A 12,067-nucleotide genomic window follows, 5' to 3' on the forward strand; every position below is an offset into this window, starting at 1 on the left:
ACGTTCTATTGAGCGGGCGGGGCCGTGACGGAACTGCTCCGTCATGAGCACAGCGCAACCGCAACTGGTGACGGAGCGGTTCCGTCACCAGCATGCACCCGCCCCCTTAGCACTGCGGCGGAATAGCCGCCGCAGTGAAGGGGTTAATTGATATATACTTGCATAAGTTAGAAGGGGCTACTAAAACTGCAGACGAGATTCCACTCCCCATCCTACGAGGTCCTCTGTACCCCTGCTTTAGACGTCTTAGTGTGTTTCACTCACGCAATCTGTACTCTGGTGTATGTAGTGCAAATTAAGTTTTAGTTGTAACATGCTTCATCCTATTACAAGACTTTCTTGTCAAGCAACGCCTTTCTACTCCTAGCCCAGTTTATTACTGTCGTATTATTGTGCACTTAAGTATACATTCATTATTCGAATGTAATAGAACTGAGTAGCCGTACTAGGTGAAACGTATATGGTGACCAGCATATTGACCATGTCCCCAAATGCATATCACATGAAGACTTCCTTTGTTTTAGCTTGTGGTTCTTGTTGATAAAACCTAGATCGTGGATTGTGCCTTTCTGTGGTGCGGAAGGAAATAGATCTGTATCCATGAGACACTATCGCCTACAAGAGCACCCCGTCATGAAGCAGTTGATGGGTCAGAGGGCCATGTTTGTGAATAAGGCACCTGGCACCTTAAATGACTCCAGCAAGGGGGGGGGGACACATGATACTCAATGCAGAGGCAGACATGCAAAGAAAATAAACCCAAACACATGAATCCCGTTCCCTGAGGTGCAGAGACTTGCATCCTGCCAGATCTGACTACATAGAAATCTTTACCTGTCACCTCTTTACTTGCACCCCACACAAGAGCGCCCTGGGCGAAAGGCTGGAGTTAATTTACTTTGTTTGTATAAACTTAGCAGACATGGTTTGTGTCTTGTTTAACTTGTTGGTACTGTTAACAGCATCTGATATGAGTCACTGGCAGTAGCCAGAATTTAGAGACACTCTTCTCACGCCAAGGGTGACAACAAAGTGTCTTGTCCCCCCCTTTCCATCCCTATGTGGCCCTCCCCCCAGTTGCTTTGTCAGGGTTGAATGACATATCTGCAGGTGTGCCCAGATTAGCACCTGTGCACTTCCAAGGCCTGCTGATCTGTAAAACGTTTGTAAGGGCTTTTCTTTCGTTTGATGTGGGAAGCGAGCCAAGGAGCTCACCGGATTAGGTTTAAGGACTCTTAGATACCGTAAATATTTCTCATGAAGTGAAAAGTAAGTGCTTTTACAAATCTGAAAAGTGAAATCCCTGCGGTATGCATTCACCGGAACTAGGAAATTGCAAGATCTCTTGACACTTAAGTTTGAAATTAGCCGTCCAATTACAGGCACTCAATAAGACTTGCTTCCATTGTGCTGGCCGTGGTAGTCATCCGCGCGCAGCAGCTAAACGCCTAAAAGGACATGTTCACGTTACAAGTGTGGGACTGCGCTGGTCCTCGGAAGTCAGAGAAGAGGAAACTAGGTGTAATGTATTCTTTTATAGTACAGCACACCCTGCAGTAAGCTGTTTACATTTCTGAACTCAGGTGTTCAAATGGCGGCTCTCGATTGAGCAGGGAGGCGACTGTCCAGCGAGCCACAAGGCGCGCATCCACAGAGGCAATGGATTCACGTTTTTCCCAAGCTCATGTATACTAGCTACATTTTCTGTTACACAACGCTGTCGTTTATTTTAAACCAAGATCGTTTTTTATGTTTACGGATCTAATGATCAGGCATTAAAAAGACCGTCAGAAAGGATTTCTTTCACGCTTTTGTATCGCTAAAATAGCATGAAGGAAAGAGACGTTAAAATATTGAACTTATTAACGGCTTTGTCAAAGCCACGTTGGTGCGGACAGAGCTGGGCACTTGCTTTCATATAACTATTGTTGTTGCTCGAAGTACACGTTTTTTTCTCCTCTTTATGAACTCTTTGGTGTAAAGCGCTGTTGCCACTCTTCAAGGTCTAGCAGCGCTATATCAAAACCTCTAAAATAAATATAATCATTTATATCAAAACCTGAAATGTCAACGCCTCTTGTGCTTCCAGTAGGTGGTGGTACAGATTAAATTGGGTGCCCACTTTTCTTTTTTTACATGGATGTGATTGGTCTGTAAATGTTGTGTGTACTACAATGACCATTAAGAGAATATAAATGTCGCAAGGTAACGCCTTTGAACGAGGGAAAAACTTTAAATAAAAAAAAATACACTGAGTGAGGACAGGAATTTAAAAAAAAGTTTAACATTTTGAAAGAGTGCGTCCGCAGTCAGTCTGACTTATTGAGATGAACGTACCAGAAAAGAAGAAGCCACATGCTGTGCTGAAGTTAGCCCCTCCCTGCAGCATTAAGGCGGCTTCTCAGTTACCCTTCTGCGCACAGACTTCCAATGTTCCAGTAAATTACAGCTGTGACTTAGCACACTTAAACTTACCCGTTCTCTAGGCCTACAATATTACTGTACTCTCCCTTGGAAAAGGAATGAGAAAAGACACTGTGAAGGATGTTTGCACTGACGAGCAGGGTGAGGATGACAAGCTCTTTGATGGTCACTGGGCCTGAAAATGTGTTAAAGACCAGGTGCGACGGTGGATGATTGGTCAAAGAATTAGCCCCAGTGTCACCAAAATGGCCCTACTGTCTGATCCCGAAAGATACCACTAAAGGTTACTAAGCAAATACCACAAAAGCTTTAATTAAATGAACTCTTGGCAAACCCATTAGCCTGTAAAGAATCCTTATGTAGATGTAGCTTGCGCAGTATGGCCCTTTGCTCTGTCAGATTAAACGTTGCTGCTGTTAGAATGAGATACTTTGAGAAGACATTGATATTATGGACTGAATTTCCTTGGTATGTCACACCCAGTGTTTCCTTTTTCTCAGCAACTATTATGTTCTAGAAAGCATATATACTTTACGGTCACTGCCAAATTTAGGAGCCTTTGTGTTTAAGCTGTCCACACTCAAATCCTTGACTGTTGAGTCTGTATCAGGCCGACAATGGTTGTTGCTTCTCATTTTGCTCAGATAATGTTGTTACCACTAATCTAACTCGCTTTTCCAAAGACTGTTACCTGTAACCCTTATATGGTTCTTCATAGCAAGCTGCTGTGCAAATTATAAATGGTTCACAGTGTATGGGTCAGAATGTTCCCGGGCTTTATTCACATGGACCATATTATAAGAATCATCATCCCATCTCGAACTAGCCTACTGGTTTGAGAATTTAGAACCCTATACAGTCTCAATTCAAGTTCACTCCACAAAGAAATACATCTTCTGTGGATGCCAAGCTCTCCTCCGACATAGTTCTGTTTTGTCAGAAAACTAAGTAGTTTGTAGAACAGTTTCAAGCAGAACAAGGTCTCCACAGGAAAATTCACCACCCTTTGTTGTTGAGAAAGTTTCGGCTGACCCAGCTCCTTGTCTTTCAGTTATTCAGTGCAAAACATTCACTGTTGAGTTCCAGGGACACCAAGGTCGCATGTTTATATTTAGAACAGTGCATTCCCAATAGTGGCCATGCTGGAACGGGCAACGGATCCCTGTGATCATCAAAGGCCAACTTTGTAGTGGTCTCCAAGTTTCAGAAATCCAGGGCAGGAGGCCGTGCCTTTTCAGTGCTGGCTGCGAGGCAGCGGAACACTCCCCTCACTCACTGAGAGCTGCCACTGATCTACTGGCCTTGAGGAAGGCTTTAAAGCCATGGCTCGTTAAAAGAGTGGGTGTCTATCCTTTCGAGTGTGGCTGATTTGTCCTACTGCTCGTCAAGCACCAGGATACGTTTTAGGTCACATCTGCAGTCTGTAAATTTAAATAATAAAACATAAATACATTTCTCAAACCAGGCCCTGATACTTTCCACAGTCCGCTTTTCTGTGCAGATCCATGTGCATCTTGGATCTCTTAGGTTTGAGATATTTTTCCTGCCAGTAATATTCCATCCGGTGAATGTTCCAGCCTGGTGGCTCAGAGGAATAACGCCTCCACCCCAGGGTTTGACCTCTTTGACAAAGGTTCAGATCTTGTTGGGCCCACTCAGGCTTTCAATGTTCCGAGGTCGGTAGAGTGAGTATCATTGAGGTGGGCCACAATTAACACCTGTTATTCAGTGCTAAGATGCCCTAAGGTGTGAACGTGCGCCTTGCAATAACATGTTATGTTATTTGAGTTTACCACCCTATATCGGCAGTTGTTTTCAACTGCAGAGTTCCCCAAATGTCAAATCCTTCATCAGTTTGTGGAGTACTGTTTCCACTCTGCTTTCCTTTTGGATGACGTCAATCCCTGCGAATGCTTTCTTAGTGTTTTAATTGCAACTTGTTGACTCCACCTTGTCTGGGACGATAATGAAAGACACTTCAAGCAGCCATGAAAATTGATTCGCTGCACTATTATTTCAAGAGTTGTGTAAGGAAACTATGAGCATCACTGCACACGTTTGCCAAGCACTTATTCTGTCGGGCAGTTTTATTTCTTCGTTTCAGTGTCTGTTGTATAGACGGTCTACTTTATGGCAACTAGTATTATGTCAGGGCCATCATTTGTAGCTTTACTACTAGCCTCTCAACAATGGTGCCTTCAACCGAGCTCATAGGGCCAGTAGCAATGTCCTATCTGGTGTTGAGGGTGGTAGGTGAGAAGAACTTGTCAAGGATGGTCTGACACTCGACCTTTTAACTGTACCTCATCATGGGATTGCAGTGTAATGCAGGGAAACTGTGACTGTGGTGCGATGTAATGCAGGAGGGATCCATGAATGCCTTGGGATTAGTTTAGAATTTATAGTGTGACCCTCTTGCTGCTTCTAAAGAAAATAAAAAATCTGTACTCAGATTGAAACTTGATCTGGTGCATTGTCATTCTGTCTTACCTGAGTAGAACCGAATCTGCATTAACCTGTGCACTGAAATGCAGAATATTGGACGAAGAGGAACCTCTCATGGTAAGATCACGTGAGACCTCCACATGTACTGCTGAGACACTCCGCCTGATGCTAATTCAGTGTCCTGCTATAGCGCCAAGACGCCTCAGCATTCGTGCACTCTATAAGCATATTACTTGCATACACTGTTAAATCTCTGCAGGTCTGCGCTTTATTTCTATAAGGTGGGGATTTTAGCTGCATGATTGTGGCAAAAACATCTTTATTCAAAGAGATGCCAGTCAGCAAGGGGCTTGAGGTGAAAATATGAAAGTGCAGAAACTCTTTTTCAGCAGTCGTGGTACTCTCCTGGTAAAAGTATTGCATCTCCTGCTTGAAGTGCAGATGCTCTTCTTTTGAAATGAAAGAAGTGCTGGTACTCAGTACCTGTGAATCCCTGCCTATGTAAAGCAAGGAGGACATTTTCAGAGAGATGGCAATGAACATGTGAAACTACTTCCCAAGCAAAAAGGGTGTGGTATGGAAATACTAGCCACATTTGAAAAAAAAACCTGCATAGGCATGCGGTGCAGTTGCTATGTCAATAAGTAATAAATAAAAGACCGCAACCTGGTAGAACTTGAAATGGAATGTGGTGACTAGGCGAGCCTGGCAGACCATACTCCTGTCAAGATTTTGTTCACATAATGTAAATAGAGGATGCATAGTGGTTAACCGGGAAGTAAGAATTCGTCATTAGCTACTTAGACCCAAAGCAAAGAGCTGGACCTCCCAGGAAAGAAGAAGACTCGTAAATGCGGCACAGTCGGGAGTGGTACCCAACCTCTTATATCAGTAAGATGACGTATTGACTGCATGACAAAAATATCCTAACTAATCGGAGCTAGGTAGAGGGCCATAAGACATCCCCCTCCATCCGGAGGAGCGCCTTGAGGTGTATCCCATGACAAAACTCATTCAACTTGCATGGATTATAATTTAGGGGTTAGATAGGCCCCTCACCCCAACCCAAAAACACCATGGCAAGGAAAACCATCATCTGATAAACCACGTCACCTCCACTGACATGACCAGAGGAAGGCAGCATATCTCCTACCATTCATTCTATGGTGTCCTTCCTTCAGGTAATCTCACAGTCAGAGACTTTAGTCTGGCCCGAGAACCTAGAACGCCAGCAGGCCAGGGAAGAACTTGGCGTCCACCCTACTATCTAAACTCCACCCAACAGCAAACCTGATTCCCGGTGTGCATTGTTGTATTTTTTTTATATGGTGTTTCTTTTTTTAAATTTCGCAATGGATACAAAACTATAATTCCTAGAACTATGAATTGGTATGATATGACTCCCCTGATATGTTTTAAAATACTAATTTACAAGATTTAAAATATGACCCTGTATTACAAAACCTATATGCGTGTTAACAGTCTAGATATCCAGAGGAACCGCCATGTTGAAATGATTGAAGGTTTGGAGAGGCCTCTAAAGAGTCCCCGACCGGGCATAAAAGGCCTCCTTTTCGGATGCATTCTGAGGTCTAGTGACCGTCTGCTTTGGCGAATCTTAGTTTTTTGTGTGTTCCCAACTCGTAGGTACTGCGGTTAAAGTAGCATCACCAGGGTGCAGACGTGTTCGAATTTGAGGGCACGTCCTCGCGCGCAGTTTTATCTTAAGCGAGGAGGGAAAGTTATAGGTTGTTATTTTAAAGCGAACCCTTGTAGAGGTGGGACACCCCAAAGGAAAAGCGTGGTGTGTTTACAAAGTGCCCTGTGTTCGCTACTGTAAAATCACTCTTCAAACAAAGAAGGGGAAAGGGCCGAGTGTTTGTTTTGAAGTGGGGAGTGATTACAGACTTCCTCTGGGACGGCCTTTGCTGCGGTTTGTACAGTATACATGAGACTCCTTGAAAGGCCTGCACAGATAAGGAATGCAGCTCGGGTTACTGGTAATGCGGCATGTAATCAGGCGTGACATTCTTGCTCAGCCCTCGGATGACAGAAAGCTCTATTTACTAACACATAATGAGGTGGGATGGGAAGCTTTCAAGTCTCAGGTCATCTCTAAGGTTTGTCGAGTTTCTTTTGTGTGTGCCGAGGCTGTGCAACACGTCATTCCCAGCACAAGTCACGTGATTAAGATCTGCTCTTTATAAATGTAGTTTTCTTCACAGCAATGATCTGTTTTGAATGAAGAACCTCAAAATGTAAGGTACGTTTCATTTTGGGGATCACTTTTAAAATATATATTAACATTACACTTGTGGGTACTGTTGCCCTCTGGTTTACAAGTCCTATCCATGTTTTAATCTTTACCATTTCTATCCCAACATTTAGGATAAGATTTATCAATATTTTCATGCAGTGTATCAAGACAACATATATACGCTGCGTGAAAGGAAAGGGGCAGGAATGCAGGACACTTACAAAGAGGAAACAACAAGGAGAAATAAAGATATTTCTCCTTCTTGCGCCTCCCCTGGGAAGGAGAAGCATTTATATGCATTGGCGGGTTTACCAATCTTGGGAAAACTGTGAATGCGCCAAAACCCATGAGTAGAAGCGTGGAAACACCCACGCTCCACCCGTGGAGCCAACTTCCCAAGACAGAGTAAAATAAAACCATGGCTTGTGCTGCCTCGCGTTACTCCAGATTTACCAAGTCACGCAGGGTCACGTATTGCGCGGGAAATCTGACGAGTGTCCTGTTGCCCTTGCAAAGAAAAGCGTGATGCAAGGGCAACACAATACAATGATAAATCTGGCCCTCAGTGTATGATTAACCCTTTAAGTGCTGCACTCGGCCAACGGTCGTCGCGAGCACTACCTTGCCAGTGCTGCGCACGTCCGTTGGCAGACGGGCCGCACCCGTTATTCGAACGTTCAGCACTGGGCGCTGAACGTTCGACGCTCCTAAGGTGTTAAACAGCTTAACGTTTACTAAAAAGGAACGGCCAATGTTTGTGGGTTAGCCAGATCTTTGCACCTTGGCTGAGCACATACGGTCATATGCAGTGAATTCCTTGCACCATTGAGTTATATTGCCATCTGGCTACCTGGAAAAGAACTATGGAGACAGAGTTATGTTGATATAACATTTCAATGCCTTAATGCAGATGGAAATCTTCTCATAAGAAAAAATTAATGTGGGCAGAAAATGATGCTGGTACATTAATCCTATATAGTAACAAAAATACGAGTTAATCTTGGGTGAAATGTTGATTTTTCTGTTTTTTCTTCCTTTTTGCAGACCCAGCCTTCTTTCCTGGACGCTGCGCGGAGGTCTTTGCCGGTAGCAGAAGCATTGGGAAGCTGGGAGTGCTCCACCCTGATGTTATTACAAAGTTCGAGCTTACCATGCCATGCTCTGCCCTGGAAATTAACATCGAGCCCTTCCTTTAAAACGAGCAGATGGCTCTGCAGCCAAACCTCCCCTTCTTTCCTCATTCAGTTTAGCTCTGATCTGAAGGACTCGCCGCCTGCGCTTACATTTAATAAAATAAGATGTCTGTCTGCTTTTCCTTGTGATTATTTCGTCCATTTGGATGCATTAAATAATATAATAGCCACCCGGCCTGGGAATAATACATTTAATGTGAAGCCACTAGACTAACTCATAAACAAGCCATCTGTGCAAGATTTTGACGTTTAAACCGACAACAACTTTGTAATCAGTTTACATCTCAGCCTTCCCTGGTGAAAATATAGAAAATTACTGTGAGGAAATGTTTATTGGTAGCGAACCAGTGTGTTACAGAACAAATCTTGTTCCATGGTTTATTTTAAAACTTGAGTAAACAAATGTTGATTGATGGTAGCCATTGGTTAGTAGGTCTTTCCCATAGTTTTTCTTGTATTGGTTCAAGAAGAATATTTAGGAGCATATTTACAAGCCCCTAACGCCACTGGTATGTCACTTTCTTGACACGCCAGTGGCGTTGTGCCATTCCCCATATTCACAAGGTGGCGCTAAGCCACTTAACGCCACCTTGCAAAAATGCCCCTTTCCGCCGCGGCAAAGGGGCAAGCAATGGGTGTTTCTGTGGGCGTTCCACTCCAACACCCATTGCTTTTTGAGGCTGCCCCAGATTTACAAGGCTGGGGCAGCGCCAAAAACTGTGGCCAGGTAATACCTGAGCTTAGAATTGCGATACAAGGAGAAATTATTCATTTCTCCTCATTTTTTGCTCTTTCTCTGCAGCACACGTATAAAGAGCAAATCGCTATCAGTGGCCCTTCCTGCACATGAACAATCGCCCCTGTAGCGCATGCACCCTTGCAACAAAGCGAAAGGGTTCCTGCACTGGTGCTAAAGGCAGCATTTTTATTAGTGCCAGCGCACTGGTGCTAAAGGCAGCATTTTTATTAGTGCCAGCGCACTGGTGCTAAAGGCAGCATTTTTATTAGCTCCAGCGCTGGGCAATGCCATATTTTTGTAAATACCGTACATCCCTGTGTTTTGAAAATGTTGGAGCACGGCGTTGCCAAATTTGGCGTAACACCGATCCTCTGCATTTTCTTGTAAATATTCCCCTTTCTGTCTTGAAGTTAAACCTGAATCTTGTTAGAGAAGAGTCGATCTGGTGAGTGAATAACCAAATATGGATTCTCATTTGAATGCGTAGTGTTCAATTGTAGCAAAAGGAGTCATTTAGATTACTGAAATTCATACAGTTTTGATTTGCTTTTATACTGCTGATTAACTTTTTTTGCATACGCTGCACAAGTCAATATCTTTTATTTACCTTTTTTTATATAGTGCTGGCTTTTGAAACAAAGCAAACTTCACATTTCTAGCACAATTCAAAAAACAAACAAAAAAACATCAACCAGACAGGGATCTGCTCATCAATTATGCCTTTTTTGTGGAAGCACAAAACTTCTACCCTATCAAAATATTTACTCCTGGCTACGAACATCTGGTTAATGACATAACGCCACACCTAAAAAGCTCTGCGAATTGAGCGCCAACATTGCCAGGATTTGATCCCACCACAAACCTGCACAGTATCAAAGTATTAAGATGTAAATGCGCCTTGCAATCCACGTAACATTTTTGCTGGTATGCCACAAAAAATTCTCCTGCTGCTTTCAGAAATGTGTTCAGAATGCCAACACAGATGCAAACATTAAACAAGAACTTACTTGGAAGGTCACGAAAAATTCCTCTTCATTATAAGACTCAAATAGTTTGTGAATTATACAAATTAACAAGTTCTCATTGTCTGACAACATACAACAATATGGTACCTTTTTAGAAGAAAACAATTTGGTTTCTTTGCACATAAGCAAACGATATGCAATGTGCATTGATTAGTTGCTTAAAAAAATGACTTTTCTGATGCCAAATGCACATTTTTTTAAATAAAGTTATCCTGGTATACTCTGAATTTCTACTTGCTGCATGGCAAATATAGGTTATCTATTCATGAGATAGCAACTCGAGCATTTAGCCCAATCCGAAATGTTCATAGCTGAGTCCAGTTGTTTTAAAGTGAGAGCATTAGTACAAACAAATAATTAACTAGAGTTGGCTGTGTGAAGTGGGCATAATCTTACATTGTCTATATTCAGTTTCACCATCACCCTAACCGAACGTACGGAGAGGCCTAGGCCTATCCTTGACAATGTGAGGTTGAGGACCTATCTTGTGATCAGGAAGCATGCACCAAGTGTGCCTTAGTGTAGACTTTGTTTTGCGTTTCTAGTGTGAACATATGTTTTTTCTCTGTGATTTGGCAAGAGCAAGGCAATCTAATTCCTCTTGTGTAATTTTCTGTGAAACCTATAATTCTGTGCGCATGACAAATGTGTGTGTACATTTTGCATGTGTATGGCATATTTATGTTGCTGTGTGTGTGTCATTCTGAGTACTGGAGCCAATAGGATCCATTTTGGATGGTCCTGTTTTAGCATTGCACAGGATTGCAGAGAAGGGCAGATTGCACCAGACGGTGGAAGTGTTTTGACTGTATTTCTCCATGGCTAAGAGGTGAAGACCACTGAAGTGCAAAACAAAAACCTGGCTACATGGCTCTCGAGAAATTTGAAGAGGTCCTTGGTGGGAAACAACTGCTGAGCAGTCCTTCCTGAGAACTGCCATTTGGTTTATGGCAGGGGTGAGGCGCAGGACTGCAATTCCTGCTACCCCAAGGTGAGGACATTTATCAACAAGTCTGAGGACATTTATCAACAAGGTCTGACCTTTTGTCTCCCTGATTCACACTTCACGAAGTGTGATTTTGCTCCACCTGGCTGCCATCATTGTGTTTGATGAGCAGTCTGAAAATAACATTTGAAAGATAAAACCCCAAACAGGTTCTGAAATCTTAGACAGTGGATTTACATCCTGTCTGGAAAATGTATATAAAAGTAGAATTCAAACCACCCCACTCTGTTTCAGTTTCAAGGTCTTCATGACCAAGGAAGGGAATGCTCCACACAGTACTCTAAATATTGCTGTAAGACCAGGGCTGGTATCTGAATGATGTCCCCTAACCTCCGGGGGACTGTCTAACACCCTGTCCTTTCTGCTGGAGGCGCTGAGTGTCTTCCTATAGTCTAGAAACCTGTCTGCTTGCTGGGAGAGGTAAGGAGTGAGCTTGGCCATACTAGAGGAGGGACTGCCTAAAAGAAGCCTTGTGTGTGCCTGTGTGGGGAATACCTAGAGAAAGCAGGAGTGGCAGTAAGTGAAACCAGGGCGGACCTTTTAGTGTAAGAGGGTCCATTGGCCTCCTTAAATGATTCCTAGGTTCAGCCAAATCAAGTATTGCATAACAGGCCAGAATCAAGTTAGATCCGCAGCCGTTGCGGCTGACATTCTGATGGATTCTTCTGATACTGAATTCTCACCTTTATACCCAAAGCACCAGCTGCATCTGGAAGATTTAAACAGAAGTATTGCAGCACATCGATATTGTGAGGATCTGATGGAGATTTCTAGCTGCAGATTCCTTACCTTTGAATTTCCCAGGCATTAGGCTGGATCCGGAAACTATTGCTCGAACAATACCACTTGTACGTGCCGTCAGGATGTTCCATTTGTGTCTGCGTGATGTCGTTAGCGTCCTTTATGAGATTGCCGTCACCTATATAGGCATGACCCAGGCACTTGGACATCAGTTATTTTCTTTCCGGGCCAGTTAAG

General features: G+C 43.3%; 1 protein-coding gene across 1 annotated transcript in view; it reads left to right on the forward strand.

Moving 5' to 3' along the window:
• Positions 1–8,435, forward strand: part of FARSB (phenylalanyl-tRNA synthetase subunit beta) — a 334,706-nt gene extending 326,271 nt beyond the window's left edge. Inside the window, exon 17 of the mRNA XM_086943878.1 lies at positions 8,171–8,435. Coding sequence (XP_086800004.1) covers positions 8,171–8,322 — 152 coding nt within the window. The 3' untranslated portion in view covers positions 8,323–8,435. The remainder of the gene's footprint in view (positions 1–8,170) is intronic.
• Positions 8,436–12,067: the final 3,632 nt, after the last annotated feature.

Source organism: Lissotriton vulgaris, chromosome 11, assembly GCF_964263255.1.
Source record: "Lissotriton vulgaris chromosome 11, aLisVul1.2, whole genome shotgun sequence".
NCBI lineage: Eukaryota > Metazoa > Chordata > Amphibia > Caudata > Salamandridae > Lissotriton > Lissotriton vulgaris.